This window comes from Phocoena phocoena, chromosome 13 (assembly GCF_963924675.1).
Source record: "Phocoena phocoena chromosome 13, mPhoPho1.1, whole genome shotgun sequence".
NCBI lineage: Eukaryota > Metazoa > Chordata > Mammalia > Artiodactyla > Phocoenidae > Phocoena > Phocoena phocoena.
The window spans coordinates 68,395,402-68,422,635 of record NC_089231.1 but is presented as its reverse complement, the minus strand read 5'-3'; the positions used below and the strand labels follow the sequence as shown (position 1 = coordinate 68,422,635).

Below are 27,234 nucleotides of genomic sequence, written 5' to 3'. Positions count from 1 at the left end.
GGGACAGAAGGGCAAGAATGGCACATGGAGCTGCTCTTCTGCTTTCCTTCTCTCCTTCCCCATCTTGAGGTTGGCTTTCCCACACCACCTTTTTCCAGACACTCAAATGTATTTACTTTCCTAGGCCTTTGACTCAAGAAGCACTCAGTGTCTCCTAGCACAGAGCTGTTCACACAGATGGCAGATGATACAGACTCTTCAAGTTCTATCAAATTCTTCTCTCCCTTCTGTGTAACTCCCTTCAATTGACCCTGCCCTAGTAGTAAGCCTCACGTTCCTTAGAAATAACTCAGGGTAATTTGGCCTGTGCTATTTCTCCTATTTCAGTAAAATCTGTGTTGATTGAATGCTCACTGTAGTCCAAACATGGTTCTAGACAACACTTTACCAACATCATCTCACCAAATGCTACCAACAGTCTTCTGCATGAGTTTGGGTGCTGCTGCCATCCCTACTTTATAGATGAAGAAACTGAAGGTCAGGGACTTCCCTGGTGGTCCAGTGGTAAAGAATCTGCCTTCCAATGCAGGGGACGTGGGTTCAATCCGTGGTCGCGGAACTAAGGTCCCACATGCTGCGGGGCAACTAAGCCCACATGCCACAACTACTGAGCTCTTGTGCCCCAAATAGAGAGCCCGAATGCCGCAAGCTACAGAGCCCACGTGCTCTGGAGCCCGCGTGCCACAACTAGAGAGAGAAAACCTACACACCATAACTAGAGAGAAGCCCATACCGCAACGAAGAGCCTGCGTGCTGCAACTAAGACCCGATACAGCCATAAATAAATACATTAATTAATTAAAATTTTTTAAAAAGAAAAGAAACTGAAGGTTCAGTTGCTCAAGGACCATGCCTCAGGCCCAAAAGCTAGTAACCAACAAAGGCTGGACTCAACCCAACCAGGGTCTATACCACCTTTGCTCTTATCCACTCAGAGCTATGCTGTGACACTTTGCCTTGCATCTGGTTGGCCCATCCACGTACCACACCTGGGCACGGACCACATCAAGTCCTATTGATGGCTCCCAGATCCATTTCTCAATGGGCAAGTGAATTCACATCTCTGGGCCTTACTTTCCTCATCTGTGAAATGTGGATAGTAGGAGTGCCTACCCCCAGGATCACTATGCTGAGGAAATGGGACAACGCATGTGAAGCACTTGGCATGGCTTCCGGCAGAGAGTAAGTGCTCAGTAAATAAAGTTCTAATTAATGTTGGGTTATTTTTTGTTTTTTTATTGGCTGTGTTGTGAGGCATGCGGGACCTTAGTTCCCGAACCAAAGATTGAACCCACGCCCCCTGTGGTGGAAGCACGGAGTCTTAACCACTGGACCACCAGGGAAGTCCCTGATGTTATTAACATTATGGCGCATTCACTCATCTGACCCCTTCTTGAGCCCCTGTTGCTCATGGTCTGAGTGACTTAACCCAACATTTCATAGGAACTTCATCCCAGGTCCTTAGCTGTGTGCCCATCTGGTTTATGAGGCCAAGCAATGAGCCTCTTTTTTTTTTTTAATTGAGGTATAGTTTTTCAGATTCTTTTCTATTATAGGTTATTACAAGATACTGAATATAGTTCCCTGTGCCACACAGTAAATCCTTGCTGTCAAGCAATCAGCCTCTTGAAACGGGGGATGATTCTGATCTGATTTGGGTATCATGACATTTCTTTTTCCACAATCCATCTTCACTAAACATTTGTCAGATTCATCAGCCTTATGGAGGTGATGAATCTACAGGAGCTACATTTCCCCTTGGTTTTAGAAGTTGTCCCGAATATCCCTGCTTTGTTACATGAAAAGGGAAGCGGGTACCTGAGGATACACTAAGGAAAGTAACTAGTCTTTAACAGAGGTTGTTCTGTTGAAGGTTGTTCAGAAGTATAAAGTCAGGATGGAAAGACTCTATTTGATCCAGGGTCCTGAAACCATGGCAAGAGTTTCCATTGTTGGTGCCAACACTTGATCCAGAGACCTTGGGGCTGAGGTCATAGGGCTTCCATGTTGCTGAAAGTCCTGTTCCTGAGTTTGGTTCGCCAATGAACCTTTTCACTCTGCTGAGATCAGTCTAAATAACCTTTATTTTCCACCCATCCTTTGGAGCTGTTCTTCCTGACATATCTAAACCACTGCTTCTGTCTGGAAACACATTTGCCTGTCTCTGATGCTTAGCCAGTCTCTGCTCAATGTATTTTTAGCTCCGATAATCTTTCTTCTTTCTTTCTCTCCTCTACTACCACTCTTCTCTCTAATTTCTCTGAGCTCCTGTTCTCTTTCCGGAGGGTCAGTGAATAAAGAGGAAATTGAGCCGGGCTTCCCTGGTGGAGCAGTGGTTAAGAATCCTCCTGCCAATTCAGGGAACACAGGTTCGAGCCCTGGTCAGGGAAGATCCCTCATGCCGCAAAGCAACTAAGCCCGTGCGCCACAACTACTGAGCCTGTGCTCTAGAGCCGGCGTGCCACAACTACTGAGTCCACGCGCCGCAGCTACTGAAGTCTGCGCACCTGGAGCCCGTGCTCCGCAAGGAGAGAAGCCACCGTGATGAGAAACCCGCACACTCACCAAAGAGCAGCCCCGCTCTCCGCAACTAGAGAAAGCCCGCATGCAGCAATGAAGACCCAACGCAGCCAAAAATTAAAAAAAAAAAAAAGTTAAAAAAAAGAGGAAATTGAGCCAATTTATATGAATCCTCATCTTCCTCCTTCATGCCCCACCCCCAAATTCTAGTGGAATTTAGTTGTTTTTAATTTCCTCAGAAGATGTTTTTATTTTAACACCCAAGCAAGTAAACTTCCACACCCATATGGGAACACATCTGAGGTTTGTGATGTAGAAGTTTTAGGAGAGAAGAGAAAAACTTTGGATGAGAGAACTTGAAAAGATTCCTGAACCATGATGCAAACTCGGAGGACCAGTGATTTAGACCACATGTACTGAATACACACCTATCACGGGCCAAGTATGTGAAATGAGGTTGCCCTGCCCATTCTGCCGCCCCTTCTCACCTGGCTCTGAGTTCTCAGATGTGGCCACCTGGATGCCCCACAGACACTGCTAACTCGTTATGTTCAAAACCAAATTCTTTTTCTCCCTTCACCCCCATCAGAACAGACTAACTACTGCTTCTCTTGAATTTTCCATCACTAGTTGCCTGACCCAGAACCTGGGAGACAGGATCAGTGCTGAGATGAGCCTGAGGCTAAAGGAAAATCAGGAATCTAGGTCCTGTTTTTATTTACAGTTTTGAGATTCTGTTCATCATTAATTTTTTTTTTTTGCGGTACGCGGACCTCTCACTGTTGTGGCCTCTCCCGTTGCGGAGCACAGGCTCCGGACGCGCAGGCTCAGCGGCCATGGCTCACGGGCCCAGCCACTCCGCGGCATGTGGGATCTTCCCGGACCGGGGCACGAACCCGTGTCCCCTGCATCGGCAGGTGGACTCTCAACCACTGCGCCACCAGGGAAGCCCTGTCCATCATTAATTTTTTGACATTCATTTAGAGTTTTTAAAGATATTGCATTAAAACACTGTCCATTAAATATATTTAATATATTTAAAAATTGATTAAATATTTGTCTTGATTACTGAGTTTTCGGGGGGGCCCTTAAATCTTGTGCCTGAGGCCAATGCCTCACTTGCCTCACCCTAATCCCAGCCCTGGACCACTCAGTAGGCGTTGGTTGCTAGAACCCCATAAAGATAAGAAGGCAATTCACCACGGTGATGAGGAGTAGGGTCCTGAAGTCCCACTGCCTGGGGTCATAGCCCAGCTCCACCACTAGGCAACCTTTAAGCAAGCCATTTAACCGCTCTGTATGAGGGGGCTCGTAAGAGTGCCTCCCTTATAGGGCTACCGTCATATGAGAAATGTGATGACAAACATTGCACACTGCTGAAAGCTTAGTAAAATCCTCAGTAAAGGTTTGCTATTCTTGTTATTATAATCAGACTCCTCATCCAGTGCTCTCTCCACAACATGACTGCCCTTTGAGTAGAAATCACCGCAGCTGGAGTTTCAAAGATACCAGGATCGCCCAAACTCCACCAGCTGAGATCTCTCAGCTTCTTGGCAAATCCTGCTGCCCTCGGGAGGAATCCAAGGGCCTGACTGCAGAGCCGGCAGACAGACAGACACCAATATCTTCCTGGAGGCCCGGGGGCTACAGTCAGTGCCCTCACTCTTTCCATGAAATAAAGCTGCTTAAGGACTGAGGCATGTGAAGTATTGAAATGAATATCTCAGGCAGCTCCTTGCCAGGGCCAGGGACCACATAACTGAGCAAAGACCTTGAGCCATTACGTGCCCTGACCTAGACCTGCTGGGTTGTATTTTTAGCCTCTGTGTGCTGTTTCCATCACCTGTGCTGGGCTTTACGCTGGAAAAGAGGGGAGGGAAGGCTGGGGACAACTAGAGAGATGTTTCTCATGGCAGCCAGTGGGGGCAGGAGCTTGCACACTATTTCTGAGCTCTGTTGTACAAGCCAGCTTTCATGGGCTTGCAACATTTCAGGGGTGTGTGTAGTTAATGACACAGGCCCACCCCCCCAAGCTTAGAAGGACCTCAGGCTTGGTTTAATGCTCTGTTGTCACCATCTTGAAATTCTTAAAAATTTTGAACAAGGGGCCCCACATTTTCATTTTCATTTTTCACTGTAGCCCATTCTGGTTACACAAGGCCAAGAGAGCAGAATAAAGGAAGGGGGCTGGTACCCAGTCAACAGGGGTGCCTTTCTGCAGGGCAGTAAGACAGATGGGAGCTGCTACCATGAGGCATAAATCCCCAGACTTGGCCAAATAAACCTGATTTTGAATTCCCGCCCCCCATCTGCCTCTTTTTATTTCCTCCTCTGAAACTAGGATGAGATATGAAAGGACCTTGTAAACTGTAGACAGCTGTGTCCCACTTTGCTAAAACCTTTCCCCTACACTCTTTAAAACAGTCCACAGAGCACCCTCTGTCAATATCATCATTTTCTTGTTTTTGTAGTATATTTTGCTCTCTGAAATTCACATTATTTTCCTGTTGGTTGACTGGCCTCTCCCCTCCATTTGACTGTCAGTTCTAGGAGTGTAAGTTCTTGTCTTGCTGGTGCTCTTGACAGGCTCCATGCTGAATATTTGTTGAATGGAGGAGGGATCACACTTACTGAGTACTTGCTTTGTGCTGATGGTTTTACCTGCATCTTCCCATTTTATTCTCCTTCTAGGGCCTCCTGCCTGGGAGGGTGCAAGTTAAGAGTTGAAGCATTGCCAGGTTATGTTGGAGGAGGTGATTTTGGAGGTGGGGAAGGGCCCAAAACGGTGAAGGAGAAGGTAAGCAAGAGTGGGAGACACCAGGTGGGATGTGGAGGGCATCCCCCTACTCCAATAAGAAGCCAGAGGATTCTCGACCTTGGTAATGACCCAGGGAAAACAGTGATTGAACAAGCATACTCTTGCCGTGGCACTAGGTCGTGTGGGTAGTGTGACGGAGCCAAGAAGCCTCGTGGGAGTAGTTGTGCCTTTGGGGCCCAGCTCTGGGAGCAGCTGGGATGGGGGTATGGTTGGGGGCGAGGTGGCGGGTCTTGGGACCGGGCGAGGGGGATGGCTAGGGGGCGAAGGGGCCGGTGCACCTAAGGCGGGCCGGGGACAGCCCAGCCCCGCTCAGGGCGCGGCGAGTCAGCACAGGAGGGCTGAGGTTCCCGCCGCCGCGTGGGACACAGGCCCGCACTTGCAAGTCTGGGACCAGGGACTTAAAAGCGCCCGGCGCACCGCCCGGACCTGCCCCGCGGGGCGTCACCGCGGCGGTTTAGGCTGGAGCCGAAGGAGAAACTCTGCCTGGGGTAGTGTGGGGGAGGAGAGAGGCCCACCACAGACCCCGGGGGCGGGCGGGGAAGACCTTGTGGGGGAGTGAGGCCACGCGGGGCCGAGAGTTTAAGCGAGCCACGCGCTCTCTGCGTCCCGGGATGGCAGTGTCTAAGAAAGCACCATTGCCCCACCCAGAAGCCCACCCACTTCTGGATTTTCTTGGTATCGGGCGCTTTACTTGCATCTAGCTAATCTAATCTTGTGAAGACCTTTTAATATTCCTATTTTGCAGATGACAAAGAGCAGGAAACATGCCCCAGCTGACAAAAAATGTGCGATAGGATTCGGAACCGGGGCTCAGTATGCTGCCTCTTTTGTGGCTGCAAAAATTGGGTTGGTGAAAGGAACTCAACATTTTCTAAGCTCCTACTGTGTGTGTGTCAAAGTTTCCACGCATTGTCTCATTTAGTACAACCTCTTTGGGAGTAATTGCTATCAACGTCCCCATTTAACAGATAAGGAAATTGAAGTAAGAGAGTTATTTTTCTTTTAAATCCGCCAAAGATTTTACAGGTGATCAAGTGGGATATGAACCCGGACAGGCTGACTCCAGAGCACCCTTTTTTAAACCGCTGTGATGAGCCAAGCAGGGAAAAGCGGTTTGCAGACTGCTGTTCTGACTATAACGGCTGCGGCTGAGCCCGCGTGTGGGTCACGACCCGAGTAAGGGTGGAGCAGGGGGTCACTGGGCGCCCGGCCCGGTCCAGCCGGGTCAAACCTCCGCTTGTGGACTCGGAGGCTGTGCCCCAGGCTCCGCCCCTCACCTGCTGGCCCCGCCCCTCAAACCAACCAAGAAAGTGGTCCGCGGGTGGGCGGGCCCAGGTGCAGGGGGGATGTGGGTGGGGCCTGGGGCGTGAGTGGCAGGCGCGGGCGGGGCGAGGCGGGCGTGCGCAGTCGGCTCCGCCCCTCGGGCCTCGCGGCGGAGCCTGGCGGGCCGCTGGCGGCAGGGGCGGTGGCGGCGCTGGGGAGGGCGGGCCGGGGCGGGGCGGCCGGGCGGCCGGGGCGGGGCCACGCTCAAGCCTAGCGTCCCGCTCCCATGGCCGCCCCCGGCTCCCTGCGTTGCCCCTTCTCCCCCGGGCCGCGCCCCGGGGCCCCGCACTGACGGCTCATGGCGCCGCCCGCCGCCCGCCTCGCCCTGCTCTCAGCCGCCGCGCTCACGCTGGCCGCCCGGCCCGCGCCCAGCCCCGGCCTCGGCCCCGGACCCGGTGAGTGAGCTGCCCCCCCCCACCCCCCCTCAGCCCGTCCTGCGCGGAGCCCGCCCGGGGGGCCCAACTCCCTCGCCCCTGCCTTCTGGGACTCCTTCTCCAGACCCTCAGCGACGCCCCTCAGACGGGGCGGCCCCTCTCCTCAGGACCTGGGACTCCCCCAGACCCCTTCAGCCGTCCTCGGCCGGCGCCCTGTCTGCCTCAGTACCTCCCAGACCCTTTGGTCAGGCTCCTCAGCGACGTTCCCCCGGCCGGGATGTCTCCTCTGTCTCAGGACCCGGCACCCCCAGCTCAAGTCCCTCAGCGACTCCCCCCGGGCCGGGACGCTCCCCCACCCCGCCTCAAGACGCTGCCCCCCCGCCAAGCCCCTCAGCGACACCCGGGGCCAGGATCCCCTCCGCAAGCCCCACAACGACGCCCCCAGTACCCCCTCCCACCCACGCCCGCGAACCCTGAGTCTACCCGCTCACGAGCGGGTGCGGAGGCGACGGGAGCGGGTACCCGGCCCCTCTGCCCGGTCCCGGCTGCACCCGCTTGCCCAACACTAATTTCTGAGTACAAGTCGAGGAGAGTACAGTTGACCTGCCCGCCCTGCTAGAGGTAGACCTGGGTCCGGAGACGACCGGCTCTACCCAGCCAGAACGTTCCCTCCCTAGCCATCCCCCACCCCACCGGGGCCGCTTTGAACTTCCCCGTGACTCGGTGCAGGTCCAGCGTGGAGAGGGGAAGAAAGTAAGGGGTGATGGGAATCTTCTCCCCTGCAGAGCTTAGGGTGCTTATCCTGAGAGTGCAGTGCAGAGCACTCGTTTCCCCAGTAGGCCCACACTTTAAACAGGGTAACCCGCTCCCCAGGCCAAGGTCAAGGCCAGGTCTTCCCCAAGTGGGGCCCTAGACCAGGATGGAAGCTGTGACTTTGCTTAGCTTGCCCGCACACCCTTCCTTGCAACAGAACTCTCCAAGTTGAAGAGCAGGCAAGGGGGCGTTGTCTGGCCCAGGTACATTGGTCCACAAGTTGTTCAGGTGTTGAGAATTCGGCATTAATGGAAGCGACAGGAAAAGTGCATTACAGGTTTGCTGAAGTAAGAAAACAGGCCTCTGGGTTCTCCACCCAAAGTCGCAGACTGTGATGTTGGAGAGACAGGATTTTGCTGATGAAAGAAAACTCCAAGTTGCTTTGTTTACTTACCAGCTTGGATTTGTGATAAAGATAAGGATTTAGTGTTGTCGCTTACTATGTGACTTTGGGTTGTGCCTTCAGCTCTCTGAGCCTCAGTTTCCTTATCTGTAAAGGAGGGATGATGATAACTCCCTTGCAGGGTGTTGTGAAGATTAAATGATGTACTGCAAGTAACACACCCACATGTAGCAGGCAGTCACTAAACATATTTAATACTTCTTTTTATAGTGCTTTACAGTTCACCAAGTGCTGGACACCTCCTTTGCCCTGGGAATGCTATGAGCTTCCAGTCTGATTAATCCCTGTTAAAGGCAAAGCTTGGCTTTAGAGTGGTAGAAGGGGGCTCTCCAAGTGCTGTAAACCTTAGGCTCAGGAAGTGGTTTCTGAGTGATCAGTGGCCTTCCAGGGGACAACTACAAAAACTTGTGCAGAAGTTTGATCACTTCTACTGTTTGCTGTATGTGGGGAATGAAGGAGGGACTTTCTGAGAGCCAGGATATGTCAACATAACTGTAACCTAGTAACCCCTTAGCTCCACTTTGCCATATGTGTGGTCAGGATTTAATGACCTCTATGGAGAGAGAGGTATGGGTGGAAATAAACTGTTTCCTCTCCTGGAAAGGGCAGAGTAATAGCTCTGAAAAGTGTTTCAGTGAGCCAGCTGTGTGCTTATGCTTGTTGGAAGGTGGCACCCTCTCCTCAGGCACCTTTACTTTGCTTGGAAGGGTCAAATGCAGCAGCTCTTATGTAGTTTGAACCTCAAACCTTGGTGTGTGCTTTTATTGGAGTCTGGTTAATTGTGAAATGATTTATGATAAGTGGCCCACGTTCCCAATTCAGTGAGCCTCACCAGCTTTTTTCCCTCCCATCCTAGTACATCAGTGCCTTTGTGACTTCTCCTCTTTAGTTCCAGAGGCAGTTTTAGGGAGATACCACATGGTCTTCAGCATCACATCCTGTCTAGAGCCTACCCACTAGTTTTTAAAAATCCTTTCCAATGAAAAACACGTTTTACTCTGAGGATATGCCAAACTTGACATTTCATATTTTTGATACTGTAATTTTCTCTAAAATTTTGTGGATGGAAAAAATTATTTCAATACTTATATTCTGCATAATTTTGTAATATTTAAATTACTGGTGGTTTGCATTTTTGAATGCTGACTTTATAAAAAGTTAGCTCATTCCCTATCAGTGCTACTTCTAATTACAGTGTGTAGCCAACCCCAGATGACCTCCCTTCTCTTCATTCTTTGAGATTCTTTCCCTTCCTTCACAACTGATAAGGAGGAAGGTAGAGGTTAGTGGTGGAATCTAGACTCCCTTTTCAAGGAGGAAGGCAGCCAGGGCCGTGGGCTGATGGGCTCTCTGAAGTGAACTCCCATCTGGAATTTACTGACCTGCAGGGGACAGCCGAGAGGTAGGAAGAGCAGAGAAGGCTGAGTGGACTTCAGCTCTGAGTTTTCCGCCTAAGGCATATACCTGCTTGGGTGTTTCACCACATTTAGGGGCTTTCAGGTGTGCGTCAACAGAGTGTATCAACTCTGGTTATGTTTGCTGTGAACAGTCTTTTATGCTCATCCTCCTCCAGCTCCTCATGTAGAATTTGTCCCATTAGACAGCAGTGTGTCTTGCCATAAAACCTATGAGTTCAGTTAACAGTGAGAGCTTCATACTGTACAGGGCCTTATCCCTCTTGGGGACTCCATTAATGTTGTATAGAATTACCTGTATACAACCCAGGGGCTGAGAGGAGTGAAGGGGACTAACGTGCATTACCAGTTACTTTTATGTATTTTAAGAAACAGGAAACTATCAAAACTGACCTGGCATCAAAGAACTCTGATCTTTTTGTGAAAATTTTTGGCTCCTTGACAAAGCTGTTTAACTGTTTGAGATATGCAGTGAGACCTTTATAAATCTTAGAGCAAAATGAAGTTCAATTTAGGCTCACTGCTAATAAACAGCAAGTTGGTACACTTAATATAGATATTATTGATACACTTACTTATGATTTAGCATATGTGGATCAAAAGCAATAAATGATGAAGGTAAAACATATTGCTTTAAATTGCTTTACAATATACAGATTAGGAATTTTGGGTGATGGGCAATATACCATCTTTAGTTTAGAATTTTTGAGCCTATAATGCCATCTTAGGCTCTAAGTCAGGTAGGTGTCAGCAAACATTTTTTGTAAAGGGCTAGACAGTAAATAATTTGGGCTTTGTGGGCCATGTACTGTCTGTTGCAGTACAACAGCTGCAGAATCTCAAAGAATGAAGAGAAGGGAGGTCATGTTTATAGAGCAAAGCAGCCATAGACAGACTGTGAATGGATAGATGTGGCTGTCTTCCAAGAAAACTTACATGGACACCAATATTTGAATTTCATGTGATTTTTTTTAAGTTTTTTAAAAATTTTATTTATTTTTGGCTGTGTTGGGTCTTCATTGTTGTACACGCGGGCGTTCTCTAGTTGCAGCGAGTGGGGGCAACTCTTTGTTGTGGCGTGTGGGCTTCTCATTGCGGTGGCTTCTCTAATTGCGGAGCACGGGCTGTAGGCGTGCGGGCTTCAGTAGTTGTGGCACGTGGGCTCAGTAGTTGTGGCTTGCAGGCTCTAGAGTGCAGACTTCGTAGTTGTGGCACACGGGCTTAGTTGCTCCGCGGCATGTGGGATCTTCCCGGACCAGGGCTCGAACCCGTGTCCCCTGCATTGGCAGGTGGATTCTTAACCACCAGAGAAGTCTAATGTGATTTTTATATGTCACAAAATACTGTTCTTTTGGTTGTTTTCAACCGTTTAAAAGTTTAAAAAGCATTTTTAGCTCATGGGCCATACAAAAACAGGCAGTGGGCCAGAGTTGGCCTGCAGGCTGGACTTGACCAAGTCCTGCTCTAGGTCCATATGTGTTGATTTTTTGCAGTGTTCACTGGTCTGGAAAAGTGGCAAGGAGACTTGCTGAATGAACCTTTTACCTTTTACTATAAACTAACTTTAAGAGGCATGGGAGAAATGGTTAAAAAGGTAAATTTTGTGTTAGGTATATTTTACCACAATTAAAAAAAAACATATCGAGGGAGGGAAATTTCATACACATACATTTGGATCTTTAATAAGACTTTAAAAAATACTTTAAAAAGAAATTCAGGGGCTTCCCTGGTGGCGCGGTGGTTGAGTCCGCCTGCCGATGCAGGGGACACGGGTTCGTGCCCCGGTCCAGGAAGATCCCACGTGCCGCGGAGCGGCTGGGCCCGTGAGCCATGGCCGCTGAGCCTGCGCGTCCGGAGCCTGTGCTCCGCAACGGGAGAGGGAGGCCACAACAGTGAGAGGCCCAAGTACCGCAAAAAAAAAAAAAAAAAAAAGTAGTTCAGTATGGTTCAGTGTGCACTACATAAAGAAAATAGAGCGTTCCTCGGAACCAGCGCATTGTTTGTTCAGCTATGCAGATGTTGCTTGGATCAAACTGTTGAGAGATTTGTTTCTCAGAGGAAAGCCCAGGCAGCAGGTGGCACCAGCCCTGAGACATTTTAAAAAGAAAAAAAAAAGAAAACAAACTTCTGTCACTTTCCTAAACAGTTGAATGGTTCTATTGTCATTTTTAAAGTGGCCTTTAAAAAACAACAGTGTGCTTAGCATGGATGATTATTTTGTTTTAATTAAAACATTTTCGAAAAAACAAAATGAAACACTCAAACATACCAAATTGATTGTGTTTGTACTGTGGAACAGTTAATGCAAAACACTTGGGAGAGGCCATAAGTTTGGATCTGTAGTTTTTTCATAGTTTTTGCCTCCTGAATAAGGATAACAGAGGAGGAAGTGAATGTGTTCCTTAGCAAACTACCTGTGCAGGTTTTGAGGTGAGGTCTCCTCAAGCCCCCTTTTGTCACCTGGCAGGTTAGTTTCTGTCTGGCTCACAGTGAATGGGTGAAGACGGTGACTGACATTCTTCCACATTCATTTTGACCTTGAGTATCCAGGTGGAACCCGGAAGCATTAGTCTAGGAGAGGAGCCTGAGGTCACTCTGTTTTTTCCCCCCCTCTGTTGTCTTCAGTGTCATTCTCTCAAGACGGCAGTGCTTCTTCCCCAGACGTCACCTCTGGGACATTATCCTGGATTCGGATTAAACAGGGAAAGGATAGAGGCCGTTGTAGAAACATTAGAAGGGTGTCCACACTCCTCAAAAATAGCCACTCCACAGAAACCTGCCTTCTCATCCTCTAAGGAAATTCCTTCCATCCCCCTTTTAATCCTCTTTCTAGGTAAACACCTCCCTCTTCTGGACTTGCAACGGTTTGAAGAGGAATGAGGTTGGGGGCTAGGAAGTACTTTACAGACAAAAGATTTGAGGCCACCTCACACAAGGCTGCCTCTCCCTCCTGCAGTTATGAGAGGGTACTTAATAACAGTACCCTCTCGGGGCTGCCCCTCTGCTGGGCCCAGCTTCTAGTTTTCTTGCCACTGATTTAATCCCTGGCAAGTAGCCAAAGCATTAAACTTTTATTGTTCAATTTACCACGAGGGCGGGGCCCTGCTTCTAGTGGGCCGAGGAGGCTTCCAAACCCCAGTGTCATACCACATTAGCAACTTCAGACTTTGAGGGCTGGATTTCTTTCAGTTTGGTTAGATTCTTGGTTAGAACCAGAGCAGTATATTCACACTCAAAGTTTGAAAGCTCGGAAATAATAAAAACAGCATAGGCAACTTTTAAAGATGATACAAAACAGTTGTGGCATTGACTTATAGGACTAACTCTAAACAGAGTTAGAGTTTATATCTTTTAAACAGAAATGTTAAATGGCTGTCCATGTTCCTTGGTGTCCTAAAGTTGGATGAAAACATGGCGACCAAGTAGTTCTAGAACAGTAGGGATTGTTAACCAGTGTCATCACAGTATGTAAATTACTTGCTGCTGTTCAATCTATAAAAATTCATCTTCAAAGAAAATTATTGGGCTCGTAAAAATATTTTTAATAATGACCACAGAAGCCATATTTGTTTTTCTTTGATGTTCTTCCAAAGACTTCTTCTGGTTTTAATCAGATTGTTCCCACATAAAATACAGTGGAAATCTACAATAATAAAATCCCTATTCCTATGTCTATGGGGAAATAAACAGGATGGGGACTGTCCTTTTAAGGGGCTTTCCCCTTCCTTTTCCCCAGACTCAAAGCCTCTATTACTGGTGGGTGTTTTGGCATCAGTTAAGGGCCTTCAATCCTTCCCTCCCTCCATGTTTTGCTCTTTCATTAAAGTGTTTCTGTTGTCTAATTATATCCTTTCAATCAAATTAGAGACTGCAGCATCTGGTGAGGGCCGTAACTGCTGCCATCTGCACCTCGTATATACAGTCCTTTTCAGCTGAGAATCACTCAACTTCCAAATGGCAGGAAGAGATTTGGAAAAAGTTTAGTTGGAAGGGAGGTTAACTTAAAAGGAACATCTTCAAAGGCTGGGTTCGATGCCCTGCTTGCTGTGATGTGTGTACTGCCATGCAGAGCTTCATCAGCTTGGCTCACCAAAGATTCTTCTGTAGTGCTTCTGGCAGATGAAGGGTTTCTGATTGTCTTAGCTGAAATGACTAGCCCTCTCATCCCGAGGCAGCCTCGGGGTGAGCTGAAAATTTCTCCCTTGAGGAGAATCTTTTGTTGTGTGACCACCGGTTGGTTAATGGATATGACACTTTCTGTTTATTTGACCATTTCTTCTAATTCAGTGGTTTCTACTAGAGGAGATTTTTTGCCCCCAAGGGACACTTGGCAATATCTGGAGACATTTTTGCTTGTCACAACTCACAGTGTGGTGGGGAGGGGTGTGCTCCTGGCATCTAGCAGGTAGAGAGGCCAGGGATGCTGCTTACGATCCTGGAATGCACAGGACAGCGGCCCCCTTCCCCCCCAGAATTATCCAACCTGAAACGTCAGTAGCGCTGAGGTTGAGAAACTGTGTCCTAATTATATTATTCTCTTATCCTTCCCTTCACTGTGGCCTCGGAGTAGGCAACTCTGATCAACATCTTTTTTCACTCTTAAGAAAATAGATTCTTCATTGTCCATATCTAAACTCCTTAAGCATTTCCGTGAACAGTGTTTCAGAAATCTTAATGGAGTAAGGTCTGTGGGTCACCGTATGTTTCCACTTTCTCTAGAGTAAGAGTGCCAGATTAAATACAGGACACTCAATTAAATTTGAATTTCAGATAAACAGTAATTTTTTGTGTTTGTCTCATGCAATATTTGGGAATACTTTAAAAATCATTCGTTGTTTATATGAAATTCAAATTTAACTGGGCATTCTGTACTTTCATTTGCTAAATCTGACAACCCTACTCTAGATCCATGAAACATTACATGAAACTTTAAACCTTTGACTAGCAAATCAGTCTGTTGGCCACCATCTGCCCTTATTGTTCTGGGTGACTAGAGGTGACAGCAACGCCTGTTCTTGTTTGTAAGTCAGTGCTACACTGACACTTTCCTTCTGCCTCAAGCTGTCTCCATGGCCAGAACTTCTGAAACTTGTCACTTGAGTCATATTTTTATCTTGGGACCAACTAACAAACGCTTATCAAATGCGTACTGTATGCCCAGCATCTCTGACTAGGACTCATCCCTGTACCGGTTCTTAGAAGATGACAACTTTGTTGCTTCGGGTTTTACTTTAAAGATGTGCTCTAGAGATATGCTGTCTACCTGGCAGTCAGCTAGCTCCCCATTCAAGGACTGTTGTATTATTTGCCCATCCCACGTCAACCAAGGGAAGCTGAATAGCCCAGAGTCTGGCTTCCATGGAGCATTGGCTGCCCTCCAGGGCTCCATTATTGGGGAACTTTCTTGCCCTCTGAAATTAAAAATAGGGTACAGGCAATACTGATGAAAGTTGTCCAAAAGCTGGATTATAACAGTTTATTTTATCTCCTTTTTAGTCTGACTGAGAGCTTCAGACAGTGTGAAATAGTGTTGCTCAAGTGATGGTGAGGCAAGGTGTAGATTTGAGCCAGGTGTCTCCCATTGAAAGCAAACTCGATATCAACATGAGTATTCATTACAAAGGGGATTGCTTATTCCCTATTACAAGTAGCTCTACTGTGGATTCCATTTAAATAGCAGACTCCCCTGGTTTAAATAGCAAGCATTTGATTTTCAAATACTTGATTTAGATGAGCTTTTCTGGAACTTCTCCCAGGTCATTGCTAGGTAGGGCGTGATAGCTAGCCTGGAGGCACAAATTGGTGAGGAAGCCAGGGTACTCTGAACATGTCTGTCATGGGTTTTTCCCCTTAGCCCTCTATACACCTGATTCCCTCATTCAACAAAAGTTTGCCAGGCACATCCTGTTTGTTCTGTAGTTGCTGAGAATACAAAGATGAGTGAAGAAACTTACGGGCTAGTGGAAGCAGGGCCAGGTGCTTCTTGAGCAATTATAGGTCAAGCTGATCAAGTCTTAGAAGAGCTGGGGCAGCAGGTGCTGTGGGACTTGTTTTAGAGCCTCTGGTTTCCATAGGAGTGTAGTGCTCTCTCCTCTAGACCCTGAGCTTTCAAATAGTTGTCCATCTTTTGTCTTTTTTGTTTCCTTTAGAGTTGATTTATAATGTACTAAGTTATTGTCCATCAGAGAACTGGACTTTGAGCTTTAAAACATCTTATTGTGCTTCTCATTTCCTTATGTGAAGATTCTAGTGTGAAATTTTATTTCAAGATTGAAGAGGATATTTATAAATAAACATCTAAAGTAGATCCATTTATACGCAAACATTACACCGAGAGAGGTGCCATCACCACACCATGATAGAATATGTTCTGTTGGTATTGGCAGTAAAGCCCATAGTTAATTAATGAAATGTTTTTCGTAGAGTTCTGCTGAGCTAGTAACTTCTAACTTAGTGAGTCCATGCTTTCACTGAGGCTTGGCCTAATCTCTCTGTATATGTTACAGAGCTAGATGTTGATAGGTTAATGGTCATTCTTTCTTAAGAACTATCTCCTGGTCTTCAGTTTGATGAGTATACTTGTATATAATATCCTAAATGATGAATGTAAGTAAGTTCCTCAAGCACTACTGCATGTTCATGGTGACTCTTCCTGGCAAAAACACATGTCCTTCACAGTGACAGCCACGGCATGCTTTCCAGTGGGTCCTGCCTGGGTAGGAGTGGAGCATATTCAAGATGAGAGCCAGATGGGAGGAGTGGTACCCAAGCAGCACTGCATTCTGGGCCTGCTCTGCCTCAAGAATTATCTATTTTTCCAATTTTTATATAGCAAATAATAAGGACCCCTCTCTGAAGTGTTTTCGTGGGTCTTCTGGATTTAAACCTGTTGTCTGTTGCTTACGATATGTTCAGTTTTTCTTAAAATAGTCTTTTAATTAAGTATTTATCTGTTAATAGAGATGAACAAACTGGAGATTCAAATAGAAGACCTCAGGTCTCCTTCCAAAAGTATGAATTCTTTAGTTAAAATAACTTTGAGAGGTATGGCCTTTTCTTCTGACATTGCTCCCATGAATGAAAAGGAAGATCTAAAAGATATTTTAATGGAAAAGCTACTGATAAATAATTGCAGTGATTATTTTTGTGGTAATTCTACTTTGGGCAAAAGTACAAAAGTACTTTGTCCTCTGGTCATTTGAACTGTGAATACGTAGTCTAAGAACATGGTAGGTGAATGTCTGTCTTGATTTTAGATGACTGAATTTATGGCTGATTGAGTTTGTTTATCGTTCTTGAAAAGAAACTAAGGTAGATTAATTGTAAAACAACATGTTAGTAAGTATTTTCAAGATGTCCTTTCAAAAAATTTTGCTTTGGGAGATTTAGAACATATTCAAAAATAGAAGTGTAAGGAAGTCATGTGTATCCATCTCCCAGCTTCCACAATCATAAACCAAGGCCAAAGTATTTCATCTCTACCTCTTTCATCCCCCCAACTAGATTATTTCTTAACAAATCTCAGATATCATATCATCTTATCTGTAAATATTTCAGTATGTATCCCTAAAGGATAAGAACTCTTTTCAAAAACATAGCAACAGAGACTTCCCTGGTGGTCCACTGGGTAAGACTCTGTGCTCCCAACGCGGGGCGGCGGAGTGGGGGGGGCCTGGGTTTGATCCCTGCTCGGGGAACTAGATCCAGCATGCATGCTGCAAGTAAGAGTCCGTGTGCCACAACTAAGAAGTCCACACACCGCAGCTAAAAAAAAAAAAAGATCCCACATGCTGCAACGAAGATCCCACGTGCCACAACTAAGATCTGGCGCAACTTAAATAAATGAATAAATATTTTTTAAAAAAACAAACATAGTAACAGTACCACTACCATTATCACAACTAAAATTTTAGCAATAATTTCTTAATATCATCAAATATCCAGTCAGTAATCAGTTTTCAGATATCCCTGGTTGTCTCATCGGTGCTTTTACCATTCAAACCAGGACCTAAGCCAGGTACAGTTAGGTGATGTGACTTTTGAGTCTCTTAACCTAGAGGTTTCTCCTCTTTTTCTTTTTTTTTCTTGAAATTTATTTGTTGAAGATGTAGTTTCTTCTAAACAAAAAGAGTGCTTAAATGCCTCTTCAGAAGGAGGGCCCACATAAAGGTGAGTTATTTTTTTCTATAGAATTCTCACTTCCATTAGAGAAATAGGTAGAATTAGAGAATTTTAAGCCTGGGAGAGATTTTAGCCATCAATCCTTTCCTGTCACACTCCCTCAGACTTTTGAGCCTCAGTTCTATTTTGTTAGAATCTTGAAATTAGAGTTTAGTGTGAAGGGATATTGAGACCACCTGTCTCAAATCCCCTTGTTTCACCAGTGAAGAAATGGAGCCCCAAATCCAGGTGATTTCTTCAAACCCCGCAGTGTCAGCTACTCGTCTGGTGTCATTTCCCCTTTCTTCCAGTGATTCTCAATATGTACCATGTGCTTAGAAGGCCCCTCCCTCCTACCCTCTCTCTAAGTAATCCAGGTGATCTAGACCTGATCGCCTGCCTCCATGTAATCATGGGAATCTCTTCCCTTGGGGAGCCATCGGCGTTAAAGACACACAGTGTCTTCTCACAGGCTCAGCTGTGTTAGGAGGGGAAAGTCTGGGAACCCCTGCCTTCTCAAGGCCACGTGCCTCTTTACTGTGGGGTTCCACATAACTGAAATAAGCATTCCTGAAGTGCTTTGGAGTGTCTGAGGGCAAAAGGTGATTTTGCCAGGGACCATAGGCTTTGAAGACCTACCCATGAGTTCCCACTGGACATCAGTCTGTACTGGAAACCCAACAGAGCATCAGGTGTGTTGTGCAAACATCTGACGACACTCTTGTGTTGCCCTCTGTATATTAAAAGGAGCTCTTTCCACTAAGCCTTGTATTTCTATAATCTACCCACCTACCAAATTTTATAGATGTCTTTAAAAGAACAGATGTTCCCACTGGAAAATGTTTCTGCCTTCTTATTTTAAGATGCCATAATTCAATTTAATGCTCATTGATTCATGTTAATTTCAAACTGGGCTAAAACCAGCCAGATTCTTCCAACATAGGATCAATAGAGATGCTGAGTGGTCCTACATGGAACAGAAAGTCAGCTTTGATGGATTAAAAACAGTGACTCTCACAAACATCATATAATAGAGATCTAACTAGTAATTAGCTACCAGAAAACCAGGAAAATTCAAGACTCAATATGAGAAAAACCTCAATAGTGTGGTTTCAGGCAAACAGTGTAGTTAGGAATGACCTAGTTTTAGAGCTTCATTGAGAACTTATTCTTCAACTTTATTAAATGTTATCAAGGAATAGAATGTCTTTTGCTTTCCTACCACCATCTCATATATGTCAAGTTTTGATTATTTTAAAACACATCATTATAGTTTTAAATATGAACTTTAAAAATGCAGTGCACGTGCAACCTGTCAGGAGTTAAATTGCCTGGTTCTCTTTACTTGGCATTTTCTTCACTTATAATAAGTACAGATATTGAATTATGTGATTTCAGTAGCATATATAAACAAAGATGTGTTTCATCCCACAGTTTAAATTTTGATTAAGAAAAACATGTACCTTTTTTCCCTTACTTTTTATCCACTGAATGCTGGGATTCAACATAGGGTTCAAACCATATATATTTTTCCTATCCTGATGGTAGCCTGATAACTGCCCATTAAATCACTAGGTAGACAGACTTTGGGAATTGTATTGTGGAAAATGTATCTGGGTATATTTCTAGGTCCTCTACAGGTCATGCCTCTAAATCAACTGAAATCTTCAAATAATGTTACATACCAGCATGCAAGTATGAGAGCCTATAGAATTTGAGGGATAAATATCAAAGTTTTGAATATATATGCCATCAAGTCAATCAGTCTTTATACCGACCCTTCTGAATTCCAAACATAATAAACAATAATAGTTTTATGAGAGAAAACTCAAGCTTGCTTTCATTAGCAATGGGGAGTATTGAACTTTCACCCAGACATGGTCTTTGTCCTCAGATCTTCCTACCATGGAGATGACCTCCAGGCCTTCATGCAGCAGCAGGTTCTGCAGAAAACAGTTGGTCTGCACAAAACCATTTGCTCAGAGATTCTCACCCAAGATTTGTATACCCTAATGTGATTCCATATATCTCCAGAGAATTTCAATGAAATTAGCATCTCCAGGTTTTTTTTTAAATAAATTTATTTATTTATTTTTGGCTGCATTGGGTCTTCATTGCTGGGCGCGGGCTTTCTCTAGTTGTGGCAAGCAGGGGCTACTCTTTGTTGCCGTGCGTGGGCTTCTCACTGCGGTGGCTTCTCGTTGCAGAGCACGGGCTCTAGACACGTGGGCTCAGCAGTTGTGGCTCATGGGTTCTAGAGCGCAGACTCAGTAGTTGTGGTGCACGGGCTTATTTACTCTGTGGCATGCGGATTCTTAACCACTGTACCACCAGGGAAGCCCGCATCTCCAGTTTTTAAAAATAAATGCTATATGCCATATTTTGGAGGGTTTTGGTGCTGGAGAAAAAGATAAGGAATCGCCAGCTTAGAAAAGTAGAATTAATCCCGAGTGCTTTGATGCCAGCCTTGGAAGTTTTTATTAAAGAGTTTTCTTCTGTATTTACTAAGTTTTTGCCAGGCTTGTGTCTAACTTAATGGCTGTTTTCATTCAATCCCCAAAGCAAAAGATTTCTGATGGAGAGGAAGGTCCAGCAGAGATGAATGGAATGGGTTCCAACTGGAGAAGACAGGGAGGAAATAAAAGTGCTTTCACAGCTTCTTATTCCTCTCTTCTCAAAACATCATCTCCCTTACCTTCTGAGACCCACATGCTTTTCTCCCACCTCCCAGGCTGCACATCACTGCTGGGCCCTTCTCATTTCAGGCCTGAAACATTGCAGGGCCCCAGGGCTCAGCCCCAGATGTCTTCTCTCTCCACACAAGTGCTGTTACCTCCACACTCTGGATCTAGCCTTGGCTTCTTTCCTCAACTCTAGGCTCATCTAGCCATCTGCTTACTCTCTATCTCCATCCAATTTTCCTATCCAAAACCAAAGCCTTGATTCCACCCCAAGATATTCTGTGCCTCTTGGGTCATCCCCATCGTAGTAAATGGCAACACCGCTTATCCAGCTGCTCGGTGTTGTACCTAATTCCTCTTTCTCTGGGACCCCAGCAAATACTTTTGGTTCTACCTTCAAAATACATCTGGAATCTGGCCACTTCTTCCTATCCTTCAGCTACCAGCCTGGCCCAAGCCATCCTTCTTTCCAGCTCATCCTTCTGCAAGTAGGCACCTAACTGGTTTCCCTGCTGAGTGCCTAGCTGTCTCTACACAGCTCTTCCTCCACCCAGCAGCTACAGTTCTACTAAAAGATAAGTCAGATCGTGTCATTTCTCTGCTCAAAGCCCTCCAATGACGTCCTGTCACTCTTAGAACAAAAGCCAAAATCTAATTTATACGACCCTCAAGACTTTACATGTCCTGGCCTTGCCTGCCTCCTCCTCCTCTTCATTTCCCACCACCCTCCCCTGCACTCACCCTACCTGGTCGGATCAGAGGAGCTGCCTCACAGTTCCCCAAGCCTTCCCCAGCACATTGCTGCTTGCGGGGGGGTTTGCACTGGCTGTGCCCTCTGCCTGAAATGCCCTTCCCGTGTCCTTTCCGTTGTTCGCTTCCTCCCCTTGTCCACATCTCCCCTCGTCCTCCCCTCGTCTCCTCTCCAGGCCTTTCCTGACCCACCTCTTCTAAAAGAGAACCCCCACCCTTTCATCTCCGTCCCCAAACTCCATTTTCCCTTGTAGCACTTCTCACTGGCTAGTGTTAATTTTGATTGGTGTATTATGACCGTGAAGCCCTGTGAGCATGTGCACTCTAGGAACACAGAGTGTTCACCACTGCTGTCCCAGTGCTGTGAACAGTGCCAGACACATAGTGTTGAGTAAATATTTGTTGAATTAATGAATAATATCGTAGACATTAGATTTATCACCTTTGCTTGTTCTCTTTCACTGAATGCATAAATAATACAACCAGCCATGTGATATTTTATTTTTTATTGGTTTAATCCACCCCTTGCTTGTCTAGCCAGAGCTTAGGCCAGTTTCGTAGTGGTAGGAAACAAGGGAGGCAGGGTCCTCATTACCTAGTGCACACCCCAGTATTCTGATGAAATCAAGATGCACACATAACTTTAATCCAGAACGTTCAAGTTTGTTTTCCCCCCCCACCCCAAAATTGACATGCACTGGACAAGTCTGTTAAAAAAATAATTGTCAAATCTAGTAACACTGCCTCCATTTCCCTAGCATAGCTAAGAATAAGACTGGGTCTAGGAGGAATAGACTAAAGCAAACAGGCTTGCTCTTACCCATTCCCTGTCTCAGATGCCACCTCACTCCATTCCTGAGGGCTGACACTTGTGTGGATGGCTACCACATTCTTTTGTGTTACAAATCAAGTCATCTGAGTCTCCGGGAACACCGACCCCACTGCCCTGCAGGTTGCTGTCTATTGCTAAGGCTTTCCAGTGCCTTCCAGTGGTCGGCCAGCATTTCTGGCTCCCAAGCCACCCTCAACCACTTTTGATAGGAGAAAAAGATGTATTAATACATAGCAATTAAAATTCTAGCAATTGGCAAAGATTGGCTTGATGTTCTTAGAATCATCACCTGAGCAGCTTTCTAGAAATATAGGTTCCCAGGTCCCATTCTAACGTTGGGATTGGGTAGGGCTCTGGTGTGGTACGCACACGCACACACATGCACACACGCGAGTCTCTCTCTCCCTCTTTCTTTCTCTCTAGCAGATCATATATATTCCTAGTGATAATAAATGCTATGAAGCAAGAAAATGAAGGGCAGAAAAACAGGAGTGGAGATGGTGGGTAAGGGTTTTCTGAGGAGGTAATATTTAGTCTGTGATGGGAAGTATTAGGGAAAGAACGTTTCGGGCAGGAAATAGCGTGGTGTGTTTACAGAATTAAAAGCAGACGAGTGTGGCTGGAGCACAACACGTGATGAGGGGAAGAGCTCAGGCCCGGTGGAGGGAGGGCCTGGGGCCACATCGAGGGGGCTTCACAGACAAGGATGACGGCTTTCGGTTTTGTTCCCAGTGCTCACATTTTCCTGGGAACTTTGAGCCCTGTACAGAGAATGCATTGCGGGAGCACGAAAGTCGAAGCTGTGAGACTTGAACAGGACCGTATTGTCCTCAGATGGTGAACAGGAAGAAGGTGGCAGCATCCAAGATGGAGAGGAGAGGGGGGTTTCAGGGAACATATTCGAAGAAAGTCAACAGGACTTGCTGATGAGCAGAAATGGGGGTGAGGAAGAGCATGGGGAAAGCAAGGATGATGCTGAAGGGTTCTATCGGAGGCAGTATAGAGTGTGATGGAGTGCCCCAGGTGCCTCATCTGTGAAATGGGAGTATTAAGGGACCTCCCCACTGGGTTGGTGGTGAGTTGATGTAAAGCACTTAGCGCAGAGCTTGGCACACGGTAGAACACTCTGTAAACATCAGCGATGATGCAGACTGTGGTGATTCGTCCAAGGTTGCACAACTGGTCAGCAGCAGGTCCAGGACAAGAAGCCAGGGCTTAGACTCTTGGTTCAGTGTATTTTCTGCTATACCGAGCTGCCTCCTTCAATTACCTTTGAACTTTTTTATTTATGCAGACTCTTGGTGGAGGGCTCGGTTGTCTTGGAACATGATGAGTTGCACTTCTCGTAACATGTAAATGTCACACCAGGCACGATAAAGTGCTAGGGTGTCCTTTGCAGCCTGGGAGTCCAGGTTATTTTGGCTGTCCATAAAACCTGGCTGTTCCAGACAAAACGCAGGGCCCAGATAGGGAGAGGAAGGGGGTACAGGAAGAGAGATGGTTAGCAGGTAGATTTCAAATAGTAAAAGGAACATCTTTCAGAATATAGATGTGCTTGTGTTGTGCACAGGCTTAGGCCAGAGGAGGCCCATGCACTGCAGCAGGAGCCGGCAGTGAGAGTCCTTCATACCGGAAGTCGTGGGTCAACACATGCCAGGAGAGGGAAAGAAATAAAGCTAAGAATGTTAGTGTAACTCCCCCAGATTGTCAGGTTCCTAGTGATACATCTTTAAAAAGTGTTTGAAGTGCTTCTATCTGTCAGTTTCAACTAAGCTAATTTTTAAAAATTGCTCTTTGTACTGTGCCTTTCTCATGAACCTCTGTGAATTTAATGCATGCAACATGTGGGGGGAAATCCTCTCAGCTAAAGTTCCCATCCCCCGCAAAGTCTGAGAGGCAGATTTAATTTGATTTGATCTGATTTGATTTGATTTGGCTGCATTGGGTCTTCGTTGCTATGCGTGGGCTTTCTCTAGTTGTGGCGAGCAGGGGCTGCTCTTCGTTGCGGTGTGCGGGCTTCTCACTGCGGTGGCTTCTCTTCTTGTGGAGCATGGGCTTTAGGCATGCGGGCTTCAGTAGTTGCAGCATGTGGACTCAGTAGTTGCAGCGCGCGGGCTCTAGAGCGCAGGCTCAGTAGTTGTGGCGCACATACTTGGTTGCTCCGCGGCATGTGGGATCTTCCCAGACCAGGGCTCGAACCCGTGTCCCCTGCATTGGCAGGCGGATTCTTAACCACTGCACCACCAGGGAAGTCCCTGAGAGGCAGATTTTAGAAGCACATTGCTGCACCTGCAAGGATTTTGTCATTTTATTAAACGGACCTCAGACCATGTTGAATGTGTCCTGTAGGAACGAATTTCGGAAAGAGGTGAGAGAACATGCCAACTCAGCCCCTGTTCCCTCCTGTTGACTGTCTGTTTTGTAGCACCTCTATCTCAAACAGCGTGGGGAGGACTGTTCTTCATTACCGGGGAATGTGAGTCATTCCCAGACTCGTGTGATTGGGATTCCAAAACGTTGCTGTATCTGATGGTCTTATTAAATCCAAGTGTCAGTGCAGCCTTTCAGACTGTAGGGGAGAGCTCAGTTACAGCTGGTGACCTGGTTCTAGTTACCACACAGAGATGCTGGCGAGAGCAGTGACCCCCTCCGAGCACCCAGAGTTCCTCACGGATGGCTGTTACCAACTCTTCCCAGATTTGGGGGTTTCCCGGTTCACTCCATAGGCTTCATTACCGTTCAGCTCCCTGTTTATATCCTAGTTGGGATCTGTATACTTCAGGGGAAAATGTCCTAGTGTCTGTAGACAAGCGAGTGCCAAGATGAGCCTAGCATTTGGAGGGTACCTCGTTTCAGATTTCCTCAGCCCTACCAACGTTAAATCCACTGTGTCCAGGATCAGCAAGACACTATCCATTTCTAACTTGGTCCAAACAAAACAAATAAAACATCAAGCAGAGAGGGAGGAAGCTATAGATGTTGCCAGAAAATTAGTTTGCTCTGTCTTTTCTTTCTCCTAGAATGTTTCACAGCCAACGGTGCAGATTATAGGGGAACACAGAACTGGACAGCACTGCAAGGCGGGAAGCCATGTCTGTTCTGGAATGAGACTTTCCAGCATCCATACAACACTCTGAAATACCCCAACGGGGAGGGGGGCCTGGGTGAGCATAACTACTGCAGGTAAGATGGGGTTTCACAGTACTTAAAAAAATCTCTGGTCTCTTCCCATTTCTTCTGGCCTTGCTCACAACAGGGAAGGCTTCTTTGTCTTCTTTTGCCCAACTCACAAGGCCTTTCTTGTTACTGTTTTAAAAATCTTTCTCCCAAAACTGCGCGCGCACACACACAATCTACCCACTCTTTTCAACTTGGGTTGCTTTGATACTGGTTTTCAGAGCTCTGCTTTCCTGTCTGATAGCTTCCATGTCTCTCATAGCTTCCATGTCTCTCTGAGAGGGTTTTCTAAGTTGTCCCAGAAGACAGTGCACAAACAGCGCAGCTTCTTAAGCTGCTGTGAATGTCATGGGCAAGCAGAGCACCATCTGTGACCCAAACCTCCCTCTGCTTCTGAGTAAAGGAAGCTGCCCTCCCTGCGTTGTACCACCTCCTGCCAGCCCAGTACCACCTTGCTCTGGGAGCAGCTGTAGCCATCAGATTTGTGCTGTTTCCTTCTTTTCAACAGACTAAGGTGTTCCTTTGCTCTTTCACCTCCTGTCTGACTCTCGCAGGGGCTGAGACCCATGGTGCTTCAAGCATGTACTTGTGATTGGAGAGATGATCCATGGCTTTGATCAGATTCTCAAAGTTGTCAGTGATCCAAAACAAGTTGAGAATCACTAGTCAGTAGGGACCAGAGCACCCTTGGCTATAGCTACGTTTTAGCTATTTATACCCAGGATCCTGGTAACATGACTCATGGGTCAGCCATGTGTTGAATTTAATTATTAATAGGACAGGTGCAAAGGCAGCCTCTTGAGCCATTGGGACAGGGAAAAATGATCACCAAGCTACTCTTTGATCTACACACTGTGCCCCCAGTGCTACCAGAATGTTGGAATCTCAACCATGGCACTGTTGACCCAGCTGAGACAACATATTTATACCTGCATTGCATGGGCCACAGTGTTTACCTACTGCCCTCTCCAGGTACCTTTGCTAACACCCTAGGACCCTTGTGCTTATCTTGAAGTCTCAAGGCCTGTAGTCCATGTTATCTTTATCCCTGTGCCTTCAGCTCTTTGCTTCACCTTGGTTCTAATGTGTACCAACTGGTCATTCCCCCATTGTTGCTGTTGCACTATTTTTTAGTTTGTTATTTGATTGCTATATTTTATATGTTACATTGTATTATTTGTTTGTTATAAAAGTATTAAAAGTTTTTCCAAAAAAAAATTCTCAAACACAACAGATATATATATTGTTTAAATAAAAGTCCCCATTGTACCTCTTTCCTCCCAAATCCTCTCCAACAAGGCCTACTTCCCAGAGGTAACAATTTGTATATATGCTATTTCACATTTCGCTATCTGTATTTTATTGTTAACATTACACATGCTCATTAAAGAATTCTTTGATGTTTTATTTTCAAAGTTATACATGTTCATTCATTTTTTTCTTGCATAATTAAAAAAATTAACCCCACTCCACTTCTGGCTTATTTCCTTCCCCTAGTTTTCCTATTCATGGGAATAGTTGGCTTGGGTTGGGAAGAGTATTTAGAAAGAGAAACCAGTGTTTGTTTTTTATTTTTACATAGTTACTTATCTTATTGTTCTAAAGTGTCTCTTGGTATTAGGCTGTTGGTTTATTATATTATTCTGTTGCCTTCTATCAAGCAAGCCTTCTCAGACATGCTCCTGATTTTAAGGTAAATTTTAAATTTCCAATGAAGTTTATTTATCTGACAAGAAAATCTTTTCTTATAGATTAGTACCCAGTTTACCACTAGGCTCTCAGAAATGCACCAGTAAATATCCATTAAGAAAACATTGAGAGCTGGGGGACCACCTTCCTCCTGAGCCTTGGCTGGCTGCGGTCCTCTCCTTTGATTTGATGGAATGTACCAGACTTGAACTAACAATTTATCCTTCAAAAAAAGGGATACTGAAATCGTCGATTATTATCACATCAGAGAGCTGGGGC

The 27,234-nt window shown here is 46.0% G+C and overlaps 1 protein-coding gene across 1 annotated transcript in view; it reads left to right on the top strand.

Annotated features, from left to right (window-relative positions):
• Positions 1-6,959: 6,959 nt before the first annotated feature.
• KREMEN1 (kringle containing transmembrane protein 1) overlaps positions 6,960-27,234 on the top strand; it is a 60,328-nt gene continuing 40,053 nt past the window's right edge. The window contains exons 1-2 of the mRNA XM_065890322.1: positions 6,960-7,056; positions 25,110-25,272. Of these exons, the coding sequence (XP_065746394.1) occupies positions 6,960-7,056; positions 25,110-25,272 (260 nt within the window). The remainder of the gene's footprint in view (positions 7,057-25,109; positions 25,273-27,234) is intronic.